Source organism: Mytilus edulis, chromosome 13 (genome assembly GCF_963676685.1).
Source record: "Mytilus edulis chromosome 13, xbMytEdul2.2, whole genome shotgun sequence".
Lineage (NCBI taxonomy): Eukaryota > Metazoa > Mollusca > Bivalvia > Mytilida > Mytilidae > Mytilus > Mytilus edulis.
The window spans coordinates 40,690,026-40,716,176 of NC_092356.1; the positions used below are offsets into that span (position 1 = coordinate 40,690,026).

At 31.8% G+C, this 26,151-nt stretch overlaps 2 protein-coding genes across 2 annotated transcripts; one reads left to right on the forward strand and one right to left on the reverse strand.

The window, feature by feature from the left end:
* Positions 1-1,191: 1,191 nt before the first annotated feature.
* LOC139500313 (UDP-galactopyranose mutase-like) lies at positions 1,192-1,899 on the reverse strand. Its single transcript, XM_071289055.1, has one exon. It carries the CDS (start codon positions 1,897-1,899, stop codon positions 1,192-1,194), a length of 708 nt encoding a protein of 235 aa, XP_071145156.1.
* Positions 1,900-6,574: 4,675 nt separating this feature from the next.
* On the forward strand, positions 6,575-25,287 carry LOC139500314 (ciliary rootlet coiled-coil protein 2-like). The gene is made up of 6 exons (XM_071289056.1): positions 6,575-6,619; positions 12,525-12,658; positions 16,549-16,673; positions 17,967-18,088; positions 23,746-23,971; positions 25,088-25,287. The coding sequence occupies exons 1-6, from the start codon at positions 6,575-6,577 to the stop codon at positions 25,285-25,287; spliced, it is 852 nt and encodes a 283-aa protein (XP_071145157.1).
* Positions 25,288-26,151: the final 864 nt, after the last annotated feature.

Here is a 26,151-nt window from a genome sequence, read left to right on the forward strand (position 1 = left end):
TGTTGGTACTTACACTGATGTTTAAATTACACGTTTCAGTTTTATAGAAGTTAATGTACACATATTCTGAGAGTCTTTGTTATACATGCACATGTCAATGTTTACATTTTCAAATATTGATTCTTATAATCTGTTAAATAAATGGTTGAATGTGTACTTTGAAAAAATGTGATTTTGCTGTAATTTACCAAAGGTAGGCTAGACTTAACAAATGATTAAACTGCTTTGAAATGTTTATTAAAGATACCTTCTGTTTGTATTTATTCTTACTTGAAGATCAAATGCGATACAATTCAGTACACTTTGAAGACACTTATGGTTATCATAAGTATAAAATCTTCTACATAAAATGAAAATTAAAACCACATAAACGAAGATGTATTATGTAAAAAGTAAAATCACAAAAATACTGAACTCAGAGGAAAATCAATTTGAAAAGTCCATAATCACATGGCAAAATCAAAAAACAAAACGCATCAAAAACGAATGGACAAGAACTGTCATATTCCTGACTTGGTACAGGCATTTTCAAATGTAGAAAATGGTGGATTAAACCTGGTTCTATAGCGCTAACCCTCTCACTTTAATAACAGTCTCATCAAATTCCGCTACATTTACATGATGCGTTAAATAAATAGTCACAATTAATAAAATAGTCAAAATATGGGTACATCAGTCATCATCGTATAACAACTTAACAGGACACAAAAACATCTACTATCTACGAACACATGGATTGATTTGAGTGTCTGACGTCAGAAAAATTATATACGTCACATAAATTTGTCGTTCAATGTGCATACAAACAATTTTAAAATCTATATAGACAATGTACGTATACAGGGTAAGATTAATTGTTTTTCTATTCAATCTGAAGGTTGACATTCTAAAAAAACATAAGGGCACATATATAATTATGGCATCCACTCCATTTGAGTTAGGGTGTTTGACATGTACAGTCATTGTTGTCCTTGCTTTTTTGTTTGGTTTACTTATACCGCTCAAAAGTATTCTTGATAATGATACTATTTCTATTGCATATCAATGCGAATTGAAGAATGCATTTGCAGTTGAGAAGCAAGATAAAAAGTATGACACTTCGTGAGCAGTATGTATAAACTCTGAAATATAATATTTCTACTTTTTATTGCGTATCAGATTTATCTAAAAGCAGCGTAAAATGCTGTATAATTATACAGAAAAAATAGAGTCACAATACTCAAGTGCATTCAAAATTGATTGATCCATATTAAAATATTTATAACTGGCTAGTCGTCCAACAAAATGTATATTTCTCTCCTTCTCTGCTAAAGCTTTATATTGTTCATACAGTTCCATATTTCTTTTGTTTGGAACAGGATAGTAGGGATCACCATCGCTACATGTTGTCTCCGAGATAATCGTGGTGTGTGGCGAATCTTGATTGAGGAGATGTTTGTATTCTATTATCCTGGTAAATGGAGTTTCGGGACCTAGATGATTAACGTGAGCACATGGCTGGAAGAATTTAGTATTCTTCAAGCGTTGAATTTCAAAGTTTACGGATCTATACTCTAATTTAGGGTAGCAAACATTTGTGAAGAAATCATCAATATGTCCAGAATATATAATGGTACAGTTGGAGATAGTAGAAGAATCAATGCCAAAATAGTCACATGACAGGCGTACTGTTATATTTTCACGGTCAAGGATGTTTTCGAGAATTTTTGTATAACCATCAGTAGGAAGTGCTTGATATTTGTCACTGAAGTAACGGTCATCGAAATAATTTCTTACTGGTACATGTATTATAGCTAACACTGATGCATCCAATTCCTCTGGGTACCTCTTCCATTGTTTAAATGTATAATGCTTAAATATTTTTTCATACAAGGTTTCATCTACCCTTGGCGTGGCCATTTGATATCCATTATCAATATGTTCATGCTTCAATTGGTTTCAGGACAACCAGTCATCTGCTTCTTGTTGATTTGTTAAATGCTGTCCACATAACATATTAATAGTTGTTATGTTTGGTGGCAATGGTATGTATTGTCCATCAATTACTAAGCAACACAAACCCCATCAAAAACTGGGGAGGGGGGTGATGTCAGGTGCTTCGGAAGGGTAAGCAGATCCTGGTACACATGTGGCACCCGTCGTGTTGCTTTTTATTAAAAATCCGGTATATAGTCTAATTCAGTGAGTAACATTCGTGAAAAGGGAAGTGTATTGTAAGGAAGGTGAAAAAGACAATATGCAATAACATTATAGTTAACAGTATACATGTGATCTTGTACAAGTGTTTTGTGAGTTTATTTACAACCACTGGGTCGATGCCACTGCTGGTGGAATATGACCAAATATTTATTCCCTGAGGGTATCACTAGCCCCAGTAGTCATCACTTCTATGTTGTCATGAATTATCATTGCGTTTTGAAATACTAAGGGTTTTCTACCTCAGGAATAGATAACATTAGAACAGTACACGAATTTACAACGAACGTTGTTAACGACAAAAACATAGTACAAAGAGAATGAATCGTGCAGTGTGAAAATTCTGAGGTCAGTAAATGTCTGTATTATGTATTTCAAACAATGCCATCACAAAATACTCCGTCGCAATTTCTTTACTGCGTTACCTAACCTAACTTCCCATACGACGAAAACTCCGTTATTTTGACAACATTGGGTAAATTTCCATGAACTACAGATTTATAAAGCTCTATATAGAATGAATTCAATATACAAATATATTTTTTTAGAGGAAAAAAGGTTTACTAAACAAACATTACATATATAACACATAGCTGAGAGGGTGATAGAGCAGATATTACCCGGGAAAACATTGTCAATCACGCCGAAGCCAAGGTTGACAATACTTTTTCGAGGGGTAACAATCTGGTCTATCACCCTCTCAGCTATGTGTCATTTAATGTATTATACTGAATGTCCTATCATCATTGTCTTTTACAGATTTAATTATTTTAAAAGTTTTTTCAATGACAACGTTACGGGTATTATAAAAAATAACAAAACTTAATATAAGCAAGAGGTTTTTTTTTATTGTCAAATAATAAATTATGAGTCAAAACGTAGAACTTAAGCATTGTATTTAAATACTTGATGTAAATTCAATTCATTGTCCTTTAAATAATCGAGTTTTGATTTATCATGACGAGAGGGTAACATTAAAACAAAATTGTCACCCGCTCAGCAATGTGATAGAATACACACCCTCGTATAAGCCAATCAAAACCTGGCATTTTAACGTGAAGTGTAATAAATATTAATATCTAATTATCGATTATTACCGCGACTGGTGTGAAATTTTATGACATATTCTATAATAGTGTGTAATTTCCAGTGCTATTCAGTCTCAATTTTGTAGAAATTCAATAAAAATCTACATCATATTTATATAGCAATCTATTAGTATATATGTCGTGTACATGTTATTATTGTGTACAGGTTATTACTTGTACAAACATTTTATACAAGTGATTACTTCTATGAAGCCATTATACAAGTTATTACTTATAGAAATACATTTGTACAAGTAATAACTAGTTAAATTTTTACTGAGAAAAAGATTACTTCCATGCTTGTACAAATCATTATATTTGATGTTCTCAAGAATTGTTTCCCTTTTTTGAATAACAAATATATCATGAGCAAAACTTAAAAAAGACAAGCCAAAACTTGAGTGTTAAGATGGAAAACAGTGTAGAAAAACAATATCAAGAAATAATTAACCCTAATAATTCGCTTTCACACGGGTAAGACAGTATAGAGAGAATATAAGTAATGTAAGGGAAGCCAAGATAGATTCCAAAAAGCCAGCACTTCAAAGATATTTCTTAGGACAGAAAGGTGTTATAAATGTAGCAGTAATTGAACAACACATTCCCAAATGAGACGAAACTGTTTATATTGTGCAGTTGATGAACTTTACCCTTTGATAAGAACAGCACATGTCAAAAGATGATTAAAAAGATTTAGAAATTGGAGACATTGAAATGGTAGACAGAGGTCTGATTGACTGTAGAAATATCAAAGGAGTTATACTGAATATTGCGGGAAAATGAAAAATAGGAACACAAGTTGAAATCATGATTGGTTTAATGAGTCGAAATCAAATTGAAAAGGATTTGACAGAGTTGGATATACCATAAAGCACTGATGTTAACGTCATGGAAGTAGTACAAGTGTTTTCTTTGAGTGGTGATTCAGATCATGTTCACTGGCAGTTGTCGGGCAGGCTGTCTCCGGCGCAGAGATCATATCCGTTCTGTTCAATACTTTGTAACACTACACTCAAGGTGGCATGGTAGTATTTCCTGGCCCATAAAGGATAATGATAACTTTTTTAGAATTTTCACCACTTTCTAACACAGCAAAAAAATCTACAGTCAAAGTTCACTGAAGTACTTTCATTTTACTATTCAGAAATGAATGTAAAACAATTCAAACGAGAAAACAAACGGCCATGTGTATGTACAGAAATGAAAGAAAGAAATATGTAACACATCGACAATCCACAACCACTGAATGACAGGCTTCTGACTTGGACATGCAGATACATAATGTGGCGGGGATAAACATGTTAGCGGGATCCCAACCCTCCCCTACCTGGGACGGTGATGTAACATTAAAACATAATAAAGAACTATAAAAACCAGTTGAAAAAGGCTTAACTCATCAGATGGATACGATCAGAAATACTACACAGAGTGGACGTGACCAGATTCTGTTATATCCAATGCAACAACAACAATGAAAACCCACTAAGTTCAGAATACACATTTGAAAAAAAGAAAAGAAAAACAAACGCAATATAGATTTCAAAAATCAATGTAGTTTCTATGACAAGAAAAAAATAAACAAACAAATAAATAGATACGAGAAAACAGTAAAAGGAAAATAATACCCGACAATTGACAAAAAAATTTCCCAGACTTACTAAATCAAAGAAAGGAGTTTTTCAATAAAACATTTTGTTTAAATCAAAAGTAGAAGCACATACAACTCAAAGATATTGTGTTGTACAAGTTATTATCTTTTTCTCAACAAAAAAAGTACAAGTAATTACTGGTACAATTATATTTGTACAGGTAATAACTTGTATGATGGCATCATACAAGTAATTACTCATACAAAGTTTTTGTACAAGTAATAACCTGTACAAGATAATAAAATGTACACGACATTTTTACAGATCTCTGGGTAATTATGTGATTTTGACCAGACCAAAGCGTTGAATTTAAAACCCTGAATCTTGAGCACCAGCACAAATTGATGACAATGACAGCATTATCACAGAGTAAAGGTATATTTTTTTCAATCACACACATAACAAGGGTTGGTGGTGTTTTTTTTTTTTTTTTTTGTTTTTTTTTGTTGTTGTTTTTTTTTTTTTTTTTGCACAGCTCATTAATTATCATTTTGTTTATGAAAATCACATATAAAGATATTGTTTCCTTCAAATGTTAAAACTATATTTTAAACGTTTTATGGTACTTAATTGATCACAATTGAATTTTTTAAATTATGAGTTTTACAATAGATAATATTGTCTATTGAAGGTCGCATATAAAGAACGTCTATGTATAAATAGATATATTCTTTATATTCTTAAATGGAATTTATTTTTAAATGTTATGTCTAGTTAGTCCATATAGGTTTGATATTGATTTTTTTTTCATTTGTCTATATATCTCAATATCTAACACTTAAATAAATTAATCATCATCGTTTGAGTATTTGAAGTTTCAAAATACCAATTAGAACTCAAGAAAAATGGGCCATTGGTGTATAGGTTAACATTTTTTTTTAAACAAAAAAAGACATTTTAATTCTCAATAAATCATGTTCACTGTCGGTTTATTTACTTTTTCCAATGGTGCACAGGTTTACACAGTAATTATTTCAAACATAACAAGATATTTTAATTGTCAGTCAATCATGTACATTGCCAGCTTTTTTACTTGATTTTGTTGAGATATTCCATCAGAAATTGGAAAGTCTTTTTTTTTTTCAATTGAAAAATTCACCAATTGACACTTCTTTTATAAATGTGAATGTGTTCATCTTAAGAGTATGAAACGTACCTGCATCTCTTAGAAAAGAATATGGTGTTTCTAGAAGTCTTTTGTTAATTATGAACATATTTAATGAATATTGGAAAGCCATATATGCTTCATATAAAACTAAAACCGCAACGGTCTCGATTTAATATAAGTGCAATAAGTATATGTAGTATAATTAAATCTTCTTTATATAGAATACTTCAGGTTTTGTTTAAATCTTCTTGATTGGGTAAAAATAGTCATTATGTTTACTGTCAAAGGAAAACTTTAAATAGAATACGATGTCGTCACGATTATTTGAAGCAGGGAGAAGGGAAGTATAAAATCAGACGTTAAGGTTTTCAGGATGGAATTTTTACTTTCAGTAAAGAAAAACTAAATACCAAAGTAATGTCGGCAGTCAGATTAAGATAGCATAGACATAGCGTCGATTATTGATTAATTAGATACATGTTGAAAAACACATTGAACAATTACAAACGATTTTCTAAGAATTGACCACAGAGATGACTGAACAAGCAGAAAATTGCGACAACAATCTAACTAATCAGGTTAGTTTCATTGATTGTACAATAATGTGACTTTAGATATCGTATTTTTTAATATACAGTTTTCAGATTGTATAAATCCATTTCTAAGATACAAATCAAGGTCAACATAAAAGCTGACAGTATTTCACGCTTTTCAAATGGCAAGAGTCTTTGCGAATTGCGAATAATGCAAGCATATTGGGGACTCTTCTTAATCGATCGTCGCTTTCGATCTCACTCCTTTCAGGTTGCACTTTGTAAATACAGCTGTTCTCAAAACACGCCTCTTTTGGGGAGATCTTGAATATTAATAGAAACTTAATTTTGTTTACATACTGGTTTCCAGTTATGCTCTTTGTGTTCCATCTTACAGAGACATAACTTGGGAATGTTACCAGTAAATAAACATGTGCATATTGTTTACATTGAAATCTGTGGTAACTTTTCATTCAAGGTAGTGGTACCAGGATTATAATTTAGTACGCCAGACGCGCGTTTCGTCTACATAAGACTCATCAGTGACGCTCAAATCCAAATATTTATAAAGCCAAACAAGTACAAAGTTGAAGAGCATTGAGGATCCAAAATTCCAAAAAGTTGTGCCAAATACAGCTAAGGTAATCTATGCCTGGGATAAGAAAATCCTTAGTTTTTTCGAAAAATTCATATTTTTGTGAACAGGAAATTTATAAAAATGACCACATTATTGATATTCATGTCAACACCGAAGTGTTGACTACTGGGCTGGTGATACCCTTGGGGACGAAACGTCCACCAGCAGTGGCATCGACCCAGTGGTGTAAATAGTTATCAAAGGTACCAGGATTATAATTTAGTACGCCAGACGCGCGTTTCGTCTACATAAGACTCATCAGTGACGCTCAAATCCAAATATTTATAAAGCCAAACAAGTACAAAGTTGAAGAACATTGAGGATCCAAAATTCCAAAAAGTTGTGCCAAATACAGCTAAGGTAATCTATGCCTTGGATAAGAAAATCCTTAGTTTTTTCGAAAAATTCATAGTTTTGTGAAGAGGAAATTTATAAAAATGACCACATTATTGATATTCATGTCAACACCGAAGTGTTGACTACTGGGCTGGTGATACCCTCGGGGACGAAACGTCCACCAGCAGTGGCATCAACCCAGTGGTGTAAATAGTTATCAAAGGTACCAGGATTATAAATTAGTACGCCAGACGCGCGTTTCGTCTGCATAAGACTCATCAGTGACGCTCAAATCCAAATATTTATAAAGCCAAACAAGTACAAAGTTGAAGAGCATTGAGGACCCAAAATTCCAAAAAGTTGTGCCAAATACAGCTAAGGTAATCTATGCCTTGGATAAGAAAATCCTTAGTTTTTTCGAAAAATTCATAGTTTTGTGAACAGGAAATTTATAAAAATGACCACATTATTGATATTCATGTCAACACCGAAGTGTTGACTACTGGGCTGGTGATACCCTCGGGGACGAAACGTCCACTAGCAGTGGCATCGACCCAGTGGTGTAAATAGTTATCAAAGGTACCAGGATTATAATTTAGTACGCCAGACGCGCGTTTCGTCTACATAAGACTCATCAGTGACGCTCAAATCCAAATATTTATAAAGCCAAACAAGTACAAAGTTGAAGAGCATTGAGGATCCAAAATTCCAAAAAGTTGTGCCAAATACAGCTAAGGTAATCTATGCCTGGGATAAGAAAATTAAAAGTGGTACAGTTTTAGCCGTAAAAGGAGTTCCTATGGAAAATTGCATTGCCGATATTTACAGAAATGCAACCTTCAGTTGGTATCATGGTTGCCATGATTTGTCTGTCTTTGTCAATATACTATTGAAAGATAACATGTTTGAATGATATTGCGATGTCTTGATTTATGATTTTGTTTTCACATTGTTTATTTTAGTTTAAATTTGGCTTTGATCTAGAAGTTAGTAACTTCTGGTACTTTTATGTCTTTTTTGTCCTTCCTGGTTTTTTAAGCCATTGTTTTAAGAAAAATTCTGTTAACCGAAGCTCCACTTTTCAAATTATTTTTTTTTGTTTTTTCATTTTTTATTAAATATTTTTACACTGTCCCTGGTTAGGTGCACAACAATGTGTGAATACCCCCATTCTTTATGTTATCCATGTTGTGATTGGTTTCTGTAAGAATTGATTAAGAATATTATTGTTGACGTACAATTCATATTTATTTCTTTTTATTTTCAATAATTTTAGTTTTTTTTACTAAATCTTGCGGTTAAACAAGAGCATTCGGTTTATCTCTATGAATATATCGGACGGTAAATCAGTTTAGCTAAAAACTAGTAAAAGGTTGTTAGTATTAAGCAAATGCAGTGAGAGTAGAAAATATCATTGAAATTATATCATTGTATTTCTTCATAAGTATACAATTATTAAGCATGCTTGTATTCTCAATTGTAGTATGAAAGGTGAACTAGATTTAGATTGTTATAAATAAATTCAACAACTGTATACCGCTGTTCAATTCAAACTTTTAAAATTATCTCTTTCAAAATGTAAATTTTGATTGAATAGTACAGAGTTGTCTATAGATAAATACCTAAAACACTTTAAAAAAAAAATTCTCTGTTATATATTTTTGTTTGAAGTTTTAAGGGGAATTAAGTGTCCGGTCAGTTGTCCATTTAAATAAAATGAAATGTGCATGTTTAATTCAAGTTGTCAGCATTTAAAAGGACTTGACCCTTATAAACCAATTAAAAATAACACCCTACTTTTCATGCATATGACTTTAAAAATTGGTATATATTTAACTCAGTGTGTATGTTATCGCTTGCTTGAATTAGACTTAGGTGGGATATATTCCGTACATATGCATTAAGAGGTGCTTAATATGAGTCAGGCATTACCTGTAAATGGGGACGAAGTCTGTATGATTTATTTTTTTGTAACTTAAGTATTTGTTAAAAAAAAAAGAAACGGAAATACCGTAACGTTTCCGATTTTGGTTCTGTTGTTAGGGATTTTAGTTGTGACGTTATTTAAATTATGACGTCATATGCAATGTAAACAAAGAAACGCTATCATCAGGTAACGTTTTTTCATATCAAGGAATTATTAAAAATGAAATTGGTATTGCGCGTTCCTTCCTATTTTATACTAGACTGATAAATATATATTTTACTCAAAGTTTCATACAAACGAGTCCGGAAAAAGGAAGTTCATTGTACATTTCTGCGCCGGTCCGGGATTTCAAAACACGACAAAAAAAATTTGAACGATTTTGAGTTCATTAGTACAATGAAAAATTCGGGAAATTTTCCCGAATTTTTTTTTTATTGAATTTTCTACTGTTATTGGGGACTTCGTCCCCATATAATTATCAAAAGAAGCTTACATCCTTTTCTCCGAAATCAGTTCAATCAACTTAAAATTGTTCTACCTTGTAGACCACCATTCTCCGTGAAATTGTATAAAAGAGAAAATTCACAATTCTTTTCATATGAAAATCTTAGAATACGCTATAAATTTACAATACGGCATATTTTGTCAAAATTGTACAAAAAGGTAAAACATATTTGTTTAATTGGAGGTAATCCTTTTAAACGAATTGTCGGCATTCCTATGGAACTGAACTTTTACTTATGTTCACATGAATCGGAGTTCCATCAGACACTTGTAAGAAAAACATCAAAGAAGCCAGACCATCGAATTTTGCATTCAGATATATCGATGATTTTCTTTCCCTTGGCCATTAGCCATTGCGTTCCATTAATTAAACTTATCATATATACCCGGATTAAAATTTATATTTACGCCGGACGCTCGTTTCGTCTACAAAAGATTCATCAGTGACGCTCGAATCAAAAAATGTTAAAAGGCCTAAGTACAAAAATTCCCAAACGTTTTTCCAAAAACAGCTAACTAAGGTAATATATTCCTGAGGAAGAAAAGCCTTAGTACTTCAAAAATTCAAAATTTTGTTAACAGTTAATTTATGATTATGAACATATCAATGAAAACTCAAGTCAACACAGAAGTGCTGACTACTGGGCTGGTGAACAGCATTGAGGGCCAACAATTATTAAACGGTTTTTTTCAAATACAGCTACGGTAATCTATTCCTGAAGAAGTATATCCTCAATACTAGAAATTTAAAGACACGGCGTTATCTACCTTAGTTTTAGAGTGACACATCATATATGACATGCGCAATCATCTTAGTACATAAATCAATGACAATCAGGTTGTTTTTCATTTTGAAATTATCAATATTCCCCGCCTTTGTAGCAAAATAACAACTTCACCTCCATACGGGATATACATTTTGAATCCCAATTTCTATTCAAGAGCTTGCAGCTGCCGCTCAGACTTGTAAAGCGTCACCAGTGTCTGAGCAGAAATTTGATGAACCAGGGTTATGTCACGAACGTCTCGCGCTTTTTATAAAAAAAAACAAAGTTCATCGTGAGATATAAAAAAAAGAAGGTGTGTTATGATTAAATGTACCAATGAGACAACTGTCCATAAGAGACCAAAATGATAAAGAAATTATCAAAGTATAGGTCACTGTACGGCCTTCAACAATGATCAAAGCCGATACCGAAAATACCCATATAAAAAAGGAGATATGGTATGATTGACAATGAGACAACTCTCCACAAGAGACCAAAATGACACAGAAATTAACAACTATAGCTATAGGTCACCGTACGGCCTTCAACAATAAGCTAAGCCCATACCGTATAGTCAGCCTTGAAAGGCCCTTAAATGACAATGTAAAACAATTCAAACGAGAACGGCTTTATTTTTAAGTACAAAAAATGAACGAAAAACAAATATGTAATACATAAACAAACTACATCCACAGAATTACAGGCTCCTGACTTGGTACAGGCACATACATACATAATGTGGCGGGGTAAAACATGTTAGCGGGATCCCAACCCTCCCCCTAACTTGAGACAGAAGTATAACAGTAACATGAGAAACTTTTCAACTTTAACCCTGTATACCACCATACCTTGTTGTTAATTATTTGATGTAATACACGAGGGTCTTGAAGTATAGATTCTAGGTACTGATGTTGTTTATCATCTTCAAAACATGTTATAATGTTCCTTCGTTTGTCTTTGTAAATTATAACAACAACTGTCTATTTGGGTAATAAACGTTTGACACGGCTCGGTATTTATACATCCCGTCATTTTGGTATTCTTGTTTTTCGATTTTGCTCATGTGATGTGCTTCGTCTTAATGCTTTTTTCTACATATTTTTTAAAAGTGATTAAGATTTAAACACAATGTTGAAAACTATACCCCTATGTTTGCCATTTTTACCATTTTATATCTCTTTGTTGTGTTCACACATTGTTGCCAATATTATGGAATTTCATGTAACTGTCATCCAAGTGAGATATTTTCAATAGCTATAAAAACAAGTTTTATTCAACATTTTCTACATAAGAGCATGCCTGTTCAAATTGAAGGATATGACAGTTGCTATCCTTTCGCTTGATGTGTTTGAGCTTCTGATTTTTCCATTTGATTAGAAACTTTCTATTTTGAGTTTTCCCTGGGTTCGGTATTCGTGTTATTTTGCTTTTATACTACTCTGGATTCATCAATATTCGTTGGCTACCAATTTTCGTGGATTTCGTGAGTCCAGGGAAACTGCGAATTATATATTTAACGAATTACAAATTTTGTAAAGGAATGTATGTAGACTTTGCCAAACAACAAAAGTAATATCCTCAAAAATGCCAGTTTTCCTCAATCCATGACAATTGGTATCTACGAAAACAAATGCATCCACAGAATGTTTTGATAAGGTATGTAGTAAAATGGCATGTTCTTGATTGGCTGTCTTAAGTTATTGGCCAGCATATGAGAAAAACCACGAAGATGACAAATATATATTTGACAAAAGTTGAGTTTTGTACAATTGTTAACAGAAATTATCATTGAGTGTGCCATTAGCAGACGACACCAATCCTACCTCCATTGATGAGTTACCTACAGAGCTGGTCGCAGTCATCAGAATGAATGACGGTAATAGTAATTCAAAGGAGCAGCTACATTCCAAAAGGTAAAGTTTAAAAAAAAATAAAATTGGTCAACTTTTTCCGATGTTGTTGGAATTTTTTATCATTGCCTTGGTCATTTCTAGTCATATATAGTTGAACTAAAATATAGCTGTTGGCTTTAAAAGTAGACAGTCTATCAGAACGTTTGATGACGATAAATTTACCTCAGCTTTCATAAAGTAAACTCCAAAATTTGCTTAAAAATAAACTCAATCTTATGGTCAATTAAAGGAAATTGAAAACCAAATTTAAATTTGTGAATCATTTAGATAAACTGGCAAAATTTAACCTTTCAAGACTCATTGAACTGGTTCTCCAATGTTAAAAAAATGTTTGATATTTAAACTAGAGATTCGCTTAGATTTTAAACTAACCCCATTTTGTTATTGTTCTATTATAATGCCAATACGTTATTTTTCTATTACAATTTTGAAAATAAGTTGAACGACAAAATTATTTTACTCGCGTAGTGGTATTAACCGTATGCGGATTCTTAAAAATTCTAAAGTACTTCTGGATGATTTTAGATATCGGTCATTTTTTTTAAATTAGTTCTAACGAAACTTTTCATCTTTAACCCTGTATACCACCATTCCCCATGTGAAATTGTAATTTTTTCAAAATAGTTTGAACGACAAAATGATTTTATATTTCTTCCTGTGTGACATTTTCATTTTCTGACATCAAACACGCAAAGCAATGAATGTGGTTGTTTAATTTGATATATGCTTTTAGTGCTTCTTTGTTAAATATTTGTTTGCTTTGAGATTTTAACACAGTGATGACTGCTGTACCTATATTTTGACAATTTTACTTATAATGTCTGTTTTTTACACGCATCGTTGTAAATATAATGGAATTTAATGCGACAGGCATCCAAGTAAGAGGTTTAGCGCTAAAGAACTTGGTTCAATCCACCATTTTCTACATTTGAAAATGCCTGTACCAAGTCAGGAATATGACAGTTGTTGTCCATTCGTTGGATGTGTTTGATCATTTGATTTTGCCATTTGATTAGGGACTTTTCGTTTTGAAGTCTGTTCGGAGTTCAGTACTTTTGTGATTTAACTTTTGATCACGATTGTTAAGCATTTATATAAACTGACAAAATTTAACCTTTCACGACTCATCGAATTTGTTCGGAATCAAAAAATGTTTGATATTCAAACAAGAGATTCGTTCAGCTTGTAAACTAACCCTTTAAGCACGGCTGGTCAGGTTTTTCTACAAGAGAATGTTCTGCGCTGATGATTTGGTCCTGACTGTGGTTGCTGGTTGTTAAAACATGTGCGAACAAAGATGACAATAGACTATTTTCGTCGTTTCTCTTATAAAATATGAAAAGAAAAAAAAAATGTTTTTTTTTAGTTTTGTTTTAGTTGAAAGTCAAGCAATTTAAATTTTATTCCTCTATGCGGCTACAACATGCATAACAAAAAAGTTACCGTGTTTTTAAAAAAAACAACGCAGAATACTACTAGGTGCTCATGGAGTCTGTTTTTTTATACCAAAATCCTTACGACTTTTTTGAGGGGGGAATACTAAAAAACTGCGATTTATCAACATTGTGCATTTTTCTTAAGAAAATTAAGTAAAAGTAGAGAAAATAAAAAAATGAAATGATTATTTCAGAAAACAATTGGATGCCTTCCCACCTCACATGTTGTTAATAGAAGTGGGACATTTAAAGACGTATCGTATCTGTATCTGATACGTTGACGTATCTGAACGCATCTATTGGTTATACTTACAATACATGTAGCAATCGAGAATAGGGAAAAGAGTTTGAAAAAATATGAAAGGATAATGACATTTTTTTAGTCTCTTTCATTTTTTATACATGAATTGGTTTTTTTAATAAATGTTCAATAGTTTACATACTTGCTTCCTGTGAGTCAAAATTCTGACTTCTTATATCTATTATTATACATTTATTGCTCTAAAAGTGATGTTCCTATGATATATATTTACAGTACATATAATTATGCAATTATGAAAACATGGACGACAACAGAAGATAACATTTACACACATCTAGCAATCACGTGTTTTTCGTGTCAATCTATCATAATATACCTGTATATGTTTTAACACTCGACGTTTAAATCATTACAACAACATGTAACCATGCGTGAAGTTGAATTATAAAACAAATAATGTAACGTTATAATAATTAAACCCATACATTATATTTGCTAATAAATGGGGATGAATCATTCAACATCAGCAGTTACGAATTGATGACTGATACCAGTATTAATACATTTACAAATTAGCAGGCATTACTTTTTTTTTTGGGGGGGGGGGGGGAATCTCAAAAAAAGAGAACAAAAATTTCCATCACCCTTTCCCTATTTGTTCTCTATCTTTTTCTTGTTCTCGGAATTTTTATCACAGTGTTTGACTCAATCATTAACTATATCTGCATTATTATTAAAAATCATGCCTGAATAGATAAAAACGGGTGAATAATTTTATACTCTCCGGTGTGTAATAAAAAGAGTGTTTAAGGTTCATGTGGACCCTTTGTCTAAAATGGCTGCATTAAATCTTTCCAGATGCCCAGGTTTGTCTTTTTCAGAGTAAATGTTTTGGGTTAAATGCAGCCATTTTAGCCAAAGGGTCCATACGAACCTACATGACCGGAAGACATAACAAAAATAAAAACAATATATAGATATGAACTATTTAGACACGTAAATAATCCATGATTCAATATCAGATTTCTTGCAAATATAGCATACACATTTCCATCTCCATTTCGACACAAGTAGTTGCTTTCTCAAATCGATTGTCCAACATTTTAGCAAAATTTAGACATTAACATACTGATATTTATCATTCAATCCATTGGCTAGGTTTTATGGGCATATATGGACGAAAGAGACAACAGAAAAATTAAAAGTTTCTTGCATGGTTGAGAACTGGATAATGCATACAAATACCGAACGCCGAGCAAAATTCAAAACGGAAAGTCCCTTAACATATGACAAAATCAAAAACTCAAGAACAACAAACGAATGGATAACAGCTGTCATACAGTTTAATGAATATTTGCATTTTGATGAGACATGATAGTGTATAACAGACACCCTTCATCAATACAATACTGATGAAGTTTAAAAGGCTTTAATTCTCTACTCATGTGACCCTTACTTTGTGTAAAAGTATGCGATGGCTACTTTTGCTATCAAATGTCACAGCTTAGACCTTTTTTTGTTCCTCTGTGACTATTGAATATTTCTTATCTAAATTGGAAATGGAAGGCCGCATCCTTGTTCTTAATCATGCCATGATCGTACCAATGCATAATATATATATAAATTCGTGTGATTTTTTTCTTCATTTTTTTTTTCATTTTTATTTTGATCAGATTTGTGTGCAAGAGTAAAAAAAAAAATGTTTTATTACGTAACAGATGGTTCTGGTTTTATCATCTTAGTTAATTTGGTTAAAAATCCTCATTTACAATTGTTGTCCTTTATAACTGTGCTCATATGTTTCTGGTGTTCAGCAATCAAATGTTACAAGGAGCCTAATGCACAATGTGCCTTTCAATCTAACTAGAACCATGGTGGCCTTTTTTACAGATACATCATTCATATTGTACTTTAATAGATTCTGAAGAAGAACATTAATTTTATTTTTAAATAACACTTCATAGTATATTATTTATGGTTTTAAGTTTGTTTTAAGGCAGTGTTTTTTACCTACTTCGGGTGCGAGATTTTCTCCTATTGGTGGCCTTCGACTATTATCTGCTCTTTGGTCGAGTTTTTGTCTCTTTGACATATTACCCATTTTAATTCTCAATTTTATACAAATATTTTATTGCACTGATAGTTGTTAGTAATATTTATTTGTATGCAATTTAATTTATTTTTTACTTCAGTCACTGTAAAAGTGACCGGTTAGAACACAAAGTCCGTTGTAAAGAGGAGGAGCTTATGGGAACAAAAGAGGTTCAAGGCAGGACATTTTTGGACCAACATTTTCTAGAACAGAAAACTGAAGTCAGTAAGTTAATATTGATTAGTAATATGTTTGATAATTCATTTTAAAATCACATTTATTAAGAAGTTCTAACTGAAATATGGAAAATATATATAAATAATTCTTATATGATTTGCATATCTATAAACACTTGATTTGGATTGGTCAATTTTAATTTTTCTCTCGGTTTACAATTTGATAAATCATGTTTCCGAAACTACTTTCGTAATCTATTCATGATCGGTTTGCAGGGATCTCTGGATTTCATCAAATTGAGATTAAAAAACATACATAGTATATGACTGTACTATAATGCATACATGTCTATAACAAAAAATAAATAAAATAGATAGATAAATGCACTTAAGCTTCGAAAATGTATTACTTTAAAATTAGATAAAATTCCGCGTCAGAGTAATACACGACGTCGTACGAATGAAAACTATTTTGTTACTAAACCTGTCAATTGTGCATTTGGTGGTATTTATAGTTACCTTTACACAAAAAAATTTTTATTTAAGAATCGCAAATATTTTTCCTTAAGAGTTATAAGGATTAAACACATTTTTTCTAGAAGTTATTGATGTGTAAACCGGGGCTCTTACTCACAAACTTTACATAGGACTTTTATTCAGTTTGTGAGTTAATCGACCTGGTTTACACATCAATAACCTCTAGAAAAAATGTGTTTAATCCTTACAATTCTTAATAAAAAATATTTACTCGCAAACTTTCTATAAAAGTCCTTCGGACTTTTATTCAGTTTGTGAATTCATCGGCCCGGTTTACAGGAAAGACATACATTTATATAACGCATATTAATAGTATTGATTGGTTTAATTGAAGGCTGGAGCTAGCATGTTATTAACTGCTTGTAGTTTATGTTAATTTTTGTTAATTACTGTTTCTCTTTGATTATTTCCTTCTGGTACTTATTCTAACATCCGATTCGGAATCAATGGAACTGATTTTTACTATAAGTATTGCTGTGTGTTGTTTAAACCAAATTGGCTAGATGTCTCACAAAACATGTTTAACGCCGCTGCATTCTTTGTTTCTGTCCCCAATCAGTAACAGCTTACCTTTGGTATTTTTTAAGCTTGGTTTATATAAATATTTCGGAGTTTAATTTGACTTTTATCTTCACTGATCTAGTACATAAAATTATTAAGAGATCCAATAGAGTTTACATCCGGGATTTTTTTTTACATTTTTGAAGACACATTTGTGGGTTGTGCAGTTTTCTACTTTTTGTCTGATTGTTGACACATTCCCTGTTTCCAATTTCAATTTAATTCTTCATCTTTTTAATTACAGATGACGCATTGAACAAATCTAAAGTTCAGAAATCTGACCTTGAACTTGGAATAAACAAATCAAAGACAGAGGAGGCTGGACTGAATGACGGTTTACATCAGGATGAAAAGATTTTTCCCATGGTAGGTTGTTTTATTAAACATATGTCAACATAACGGAGAGTTCAGCAAGATATCAGTTTTGTGTTTCATATGTCATTTAAAATGAAAGGTTACGATTAAAAGTATACAAAAAAGTGATAAAATAAATCTCTTACGTCAAAGAAACATTGTTGATATATGATTCGGATAATTTCTTTTTCGATGACCTCCAGAAGTGCATGCAACTATTCAAGTTATATATGTTTGCCCTGGTTATCAGAAATTGACAAATATGTAATATATGTGTAGGAATCAAATCTATTTTGGGTTTCAAATCTATGACAGATTCCTTATTTATGGAAAATGTGACGTCATGCCATCCCAAATCTATAGCAGATGTTTTTACAATCCTAATCTATGGCAAGTTTTGTAACTTCCCAATCTATTGAGGATTTGTGTTGTTTCCAAAGTTATGGCAAATATTGTGCAAATGGAAAACAATTGTGCATATTACCTGTATAACCCATTCATCAAACCAAATAGTAAATCCCTTAACAAACAAGAAGGCAGGTTTAAAAAAAAAATATGAATAAAAACAGTTTGAATTTTCACATAATGTTATTTCATCGTTAATACTTTTACTTTTTAATTTGATGACGATTCGATTTAAATCAAATGGGTATTCAGTAAATTATAATCTTTCACATTTTATAAACTTTGCCAGCCGTAAAATATTTATCATAACTCTTTTTATAGAATATCCAGTGCTGAAACGGTGTTTTTATTTATTATGGGCTTTGGCCGGTACGGCACATTTGTTCCCTCTTTTAGATAAAAGGTCACATCTTTCTTTAAAACATCCGCATATTGTTGTCGAGGGAAATACCTTCACCTAGAATGGTGTTCAAATCTATGGGTTCCGCCTTCGTAAGCGGATGCGACGATGTAATATGGCGTTTTTCAATTGTGACGTTATGAGAAAGATCTGCTACAGATTTGGAGAAAAGAAAAATTTGCCATGGATTTGACTTGTTTGACGTTTGTAAAGTCACATTTGCCATAGATTAGGAACCTGCCAGAGATTTGGAACCCGCCATATATTTGAGTCCTACATATGGGTCCAAATAGATTACATGTTTTATGCGATAAACAAGTTGAAATGGTGCAATGCTAGTGGTGATATATATTCTACAGTGAATTTGTAAAATCGTTGGAATAATTGGTGATTTGTTATATCTCTTTCAGTTTCGTGGGTTTTATAAAATCCATGAAATTATAACGAATGTTTTGAAACAACTGAGAATCTTGTCAGGGATTTTGTAAAATTTTAGAATTGTGTTTTTTATAAAGAAAGACCACTGAGTTTGAAATATTTTTTTTTTAATAAATACTACTAATTAAAGTTATGGTATATTGATAATAGATAAAAGACATACGGACTGATATTAAGACTACAAGTTTCTTATTTATAGATATAAAAAAAATGTGGTATGAGTGCCAATGAAACAACTATCCATCCAAGTCGTAATTTGTAAAAGAAAACCATGATGCATATTAAGTGTATCTGACATTAACTGTTCTACGATATTGTTCTACTGTTCGACAGGCATACCTATATTGTTCAGATCTATTCTTTCCAGACCACCAACTATTTAACAAATTATGTCAAACACTAACGGAAGACATTTGTGCTTGTCTAAAAGACATGAAATTGTCAATAGTTACAGCTGATGGTCTCTAAAAACAGGGTTCAAACAGGGTTTCAATTAAATGCTCGGTAGAATGACGATAATTCTTCTCAGACTTTTCATGTACATTTGCCATCCTATTTCCTGTGTCACCCTTTTCAAGATAAACATCTAGGATAAAAATAATAGCAAAACATATAATATCGACTTCTTCTACAACTTTATTAGACTTACTGAACATACTTTTGCTAATTGAGCGTAAAATTACAAATTTGTTAAAAATCTATAGTCACTGTAGTGAGTGATTGCATTATTTATCAGATCAACCAGTCCTCAGGATTTTGTAACTGTTTGCTTGACGACAATGCATTTACTGGTAGTTCTACTTTTTTTAGTTAGAATTCTTCACAAAGTCCCTTGTAAAGTTCAAAAGCTATTAAACATTTGCATACCTTTTATTCACTCTTTTATCATTTTGTCCATATCACCACAACCTATTGATATGTGAATTTTCTTAATATAGCATTTCTGAACAATTTATAGAACAAATATACATACGTTATGAATTTACTTTGTATTCAGGTTAAGTGAACGATGCGTACTGTAAACTGTGGATTTATGATAAGTAATCATAGTTAAGGTCCAGGATTTTCTTATTTGGCGAAATTCTACATCTTCTTTTTTTCGCCTAATACAGGTTGCACTTTTGTTAAAATAGACAATGCAATTTCACATATCGTTTTGCTTATTTTGTCGCTAGGTTTATATGGTCTTCTTTTTGAAATAAAGTACATGATTGGTTGCTCTGAATCGATTTTCTATACGTTGCTCTTCTATAGATATAGACTGCAATTTCTCATAGGAACTCCATTTACGGATTACACGGTTACACTTCACTATGAAGTTTCGTTTGAAAGTTGATATGAACTATTTTTATATTCATAGGTCAAAACATAGGATTATTTGACATATTTTTAACATGTATATGCTCCGAATTTCTTTTAGTTTATACTTATACTAAAATTCTGTACTACCTCACCTTCCACTTAAAGTGTTCCTCGGAATTCAATTTCACTGCTATATTGCGTATTTATACTGTCGTGTATCAATCCTATGAGTACTAGAGATCTTATTCTGGGAAATTGTACGTTAACAAAACAAAATGTCTATGAATATTATTTATCTCCCTAAGATGCAACCAGTAGGCTGTTTTTAAAAACAATTTTAATCCAACGGATTATTTTTTTTTACAAATTTCCTTTCAATATAATCAGGGCGTCTGTAAAACAAATATTGATTATTTCAGTGATTCTATAAAATCTATCCAAAATCATGAATGTTTTCGGGTAAAAATCAGAAAAAAATCTCCCCTTGACTTTAATGCTTTAAATCTATGTTTTGAATTAACCTGATTTACCTTTAGAAATTAGAAGCTTTCGTATATCATTCATGAAAGTACAAATATAGCCCTATCTTTTGCAACATTGAAAACATATGATCATTCTGCATTTTTTTTTTGGCATTTACATGGTCTTTTCATCGGAGTTCAGTATTTTTGTGATTTAACGTTATTATTCGCACTTAATTTCTTCACTGATCAACCTTACTCTTTAATCCTGTAGTAAACAAATTTAGTACATTCAGCATTTTTTTTTTTTAATTTTATCTCTAGTTTTGATCCATCTATCAAAAAACATTTATCACAAATATTAATTACCAATCAGAAGAGCAGAGGACTTCATTTCTTACAGAAAACTCTCCTCTGAATGGGCGGTCCTTGATGACGTATACATATTTACTGAATTTCCCCCTATATATAACCATTTATCAATTCAGTGATTAAAAAGAGCCTGAACATTTTCCTGATTTTACAAATTCACTGTAAAATATATATCGGGATAAATTTTTGATGAAGCATAATTTTCTTGTGTCATGATTTTAAGTTTACTTTGCTGTTTAATTGATGTATACACTTCGTTTTAGTCACGTAACAATTGAAAACAACACATTTAATACTTTCTTGCGTCCGAAGCGCTATTCTGGATTTACCTTCATCAGGAACGCTCAAAGCAAAACATTTGAAATCCGAAGATGTATAAGTACCGAAACCGTTGAAGAGGTATATGACAAAAACACCAAAAATAAATAGCCAAATTCATCTAAAGTCAACATTGTCTGAGGGAGTTGAAGCCTTAGTTTCTTAATAATTTCAAAATTTATAAACAGACAATTTAAGAAAAGTTTGTTAAATCATGTCAATACCGAAGTACCGACTACTGAGCTGATGATCCCCTCGAGGACTGATAGTCCACCAGCAGAGGTATCACCCCAGTGATGTAAAAAATTGAAAACAACACGTTAAATAATGTCTTGCTTCTGAAGCGGTTTTCTGAATTTACCGTCATCAGGAACGCTCAAAGCCAAACATTTGAAATCCGAAGATGTATAAGTACCGAAACCGTTGAAGAGCTATATGACAAAAATACCTAAAATAAATAGCCAAACTCATCTTAAGTCAACTTTGCCTGAGGGAGTTGAAACTTAGTTTCTTAATAATTTCAAAATTTATAAACAGACAATTTTAGAAAAGTTTGTTAAATCATGTCAGTACCGAAGTACCGACTACTGAGCTGACGATCCCCTCGGGGACTGATAGTCCACCAGCAGAGGTATCACCCCAGTGATGTAAAAAAAAATTGAAAACAACACGTTAAATAATTTCTTGCGTCTGAAGCGGTTTTCTGGATTTACCGTCATCAGGAACGCTCAAACCCAAACGTTTGAAATTTGACGATGTATAAGTACCGAAACCGTTGAAGAGCTATATGACAAAAATACCTAAAATAAATAGCCAAATTCATCTAAAGTCAACTTTGCCTGAGGGAGTTGAAACTTAGTTTCTTAATAATTTCAAAATTTATAAACAGACAATTTTAGAAAAGTTTGTTAAATCATGTCAGTACCGAAGTACCGACTACTGAGCTGATGATCCCCTCGGGGACTCATAGTCCACCAGCAGAGGTATCGACCCAGTGATTTGAAAAATTGAAAACAACACGTTAAATAATGTCTTGCGTCCGAAGCGGTTTTCTGGATTTAGCTTCATCAGGAACGCTAAAAGCCAAACTATTTGTTGATATTATTTGCTCAAAAAGCTTCAAAAGAAACAAGTTAGAAAATATGATTCCATTGTTTTTTGAATTTGATAGAAAGAGATTTAAAAGGTCGCCAAGTATTGAGAGATTTCAATGCTTATACAGGAGATTGATTATTTCTAATTGATTAAGGCCTTTAAATCCCACATTTTAGGTCATCAATAAGGTACCGAGCTCAATTATACTTTAATAAGAAGCTAGCACAGCTGAAGTTATGGGGTTAATGGCGTTTATTAGAAAGAAAATGCAAACATTAACATTTTATGACTATGTTCTCAACAAAACAAAATCATGCTAACTCTATTCTGTTGTATTTGGAGTCATAAGTTTTAGTCAAAAAGACATATTTTTCCAATTTTTATATTATATTATAGAAAATTAGGCTTGTTTTCTTGTTAGAATTGTTTTACATTGTCTTATCGGGGCCTTTTACAGTTGACTATGAGGTATGGGCTTTGTTCATTGTTGAAGGTCGTACGGTGACCTATAGTTGTCTGTGTCATTTTGGTCTCTTGTGGACAGTTGTCTCATTGGCAATCATACCACATCTTCTTTTTTATATTATGTCAGAAGTAGCAAAAGTAGTGTCAATAAAGTAATGGCATTGGAAGTTAAAATTGTAGTAAATAGTTTGTACCCAGTAAAATACTGTATTATAAAACGTTCATCTATTTTGTATGAGAAAGAATGGCAAAAGGTAAAATCATAAAAAAAATGAATTCCGAGGAAAATTCGAAAAGGAAAGTCCCTACTCAAATGGCAAAATCAAAAGCTTAAACACATCAAACGAATGGACAACAACAACAATTTAGAATTATATTGATGTAGCATTATTCATTATCTGATATTTTTCTAGGTTACAGAACATAAACAAGCATTAGCAGCTGAAGAAAAGGGTGAACCGTACGTTCAGGTTATTGACACTACAAGGGAGAAAGTAATCTCCTGCTTGAAGGCAGACAAGGATGTCCTTGAAAATTCCCTATATGAGGTTAAAGAACAAGCTCGCCAGTTGGAAGTCCGCAATGAACAGTTGATTGGAGAAAACCAAGATTTGATCATCGGGAAAGAAAACTTACAAGGTAAACATGTAATGTATAAAATTTATCGTTAAATTGTGCAAATTGTACCGAAAGAAAGGTATTAACTAGGAGATACCAAGACTAGTCACTTTGAGCATCTCAGTACATTTGTGATTCTGTGCATGGAATGGAAGAAATGGGTCATGTCAAAATGCAATGCACCGCTTTTGTCTTTGTTTTTCTGAATATTGTCCAACGAAAGAAATTCTATATATTTGTTATTGTAAAAAAAATTTAAAACCTCTCATGTTAAAATTTATTTTAAACAGGCACCTTTCGGAATAGGTAGTACACCTTTTTCCAAAGCAAAACGTATACTATATTGCACTTATCTTCGAACTAAGTTCAAATATAACATTTAAACGTTATAGCTTGTACTTACATTAATTCTTTTATAAAATTGTTATGTTTATAGAAAAGAATATTGTCCAACGAAAGAAATTCGAAAAATTTGTTATCGTTAAAATAATAAAAACCTCTCATGTTAAAATTTATTTTAAACAGGCACCTTTCGCAATAGGTAGTACACCTTTTCCCAAAGCAAAACGTATACTATATTGCACTTATCTTCGAACTAAGTTCAAATATAACATTGAAACGTTATAGCTTGTACTTATATTACTTCTTTTATAAAATTGTTATGTTTATAGAAAAGAAGATGTGATATTTGACAGAAATTTAAAATTTTAGGTCACCGCACAGGTTGAACATTGAGTAAACCCATACCGCAAAGTCAGCTATAAAAGGCCCCGAAATGACAAATGCAAAAACAATTACAACGAGAATACTAACGGCCTAACTTATTTACAAATGAATGAAAAAAACAAATAAGTAACACAGCAACAAACAACAACTTCAGGCGGCACTGAATAACATGCTCCTGACTTGGAACATTAATACATAATCCTTTAAAAAAATGACATAAGATTGTGGATTTGATTTAAAGTTACTCAGTAATTGTCATCTTTCCAATTTTCAAGATTAACATAAGCAGTAAGAATTCTATTGCATACAAATATTTTACAATTTTATGGTGATGAGAAAATAAGAATATCAAATATGGGAGAATTTCAAGTCAAAATATGCTAACTGACTTAAAGTTTTCCTAAATTTCAGTCGAAATCACACGTTTACGCGAAAATAAAGACAATGAAAAAGTGTTGTTTGATTTAAAATTTGAGAATCTGAATCTTCGTTTGGCACAACTGGAGAGTAACAAGCAGATGGCCATTACACAGGAGAAACAAGTTCATAAAGATGCTGTCGATCGTCTCAGTAAAGAAATGGTAAGTGGTACTGATTCCAAATACAGTTAAAATAAACAATACATCTTAAAGATATCGTACATCTCATAAAATTACACAAGTAAAGACTATAGAGAACTGCATACATTATAAAATTTTGACAAGATTAATCTGAAAAATTAGAGTAAGCACATACTACACGAACACACAAGTCATTCTTGCTATTATATCTTCTGGGTCACTTTAATTCGTCTAAATTAAAATATTTAGCAAATCTGAGGTCTTATTTATACATTTTCAGTGAATATGTATTCATATTAATTCTAAACATGTTAGTAAAGATGAATAATTATAAAGAGTTGATTTACTTTAATGTGATGAAATTGTCTTGATCCTTACACTACAAAAGTCAAAAAGTCTGAAAAGACCCAGTGTTTTGTCTGAATTTGCATGAATTTTTACTTGTCATTCTTTATTTGTCTGAATAATTTCAAGAAATTCTTCACATAGTATGAATTTGTCTAATAAGGTTCTTGACAAGTGTTTTGACAGTATGAACATTGTCTAAACATTTCTCGACACTTCTGTATAATCTGATAAGAATCTTGATTATTATAATCTCGACCAATTATTGACTGTCTTAAATTTGTCTCGATCAGTCTTGATATATTCTATACATTCTTAATAAGGTCTAATTATTGTCTGAATATGTCTTGACACATTTTTGACAGTTTTATTACTGTCTGAATATATCTCGACACTTCTGTATCATGTGATAAGAGTCTGGATTACAGTCTCGACACATTCTTGACAGTCTTAAATACGTCTTGACACTATCTCAACAGTATAAATTTCGCCTGAAATGTGTACACACTCATTCTGCACTAATTATGACTTTCTTTTGCTGTTATATACACATTTTTATAAGGGCTAAAC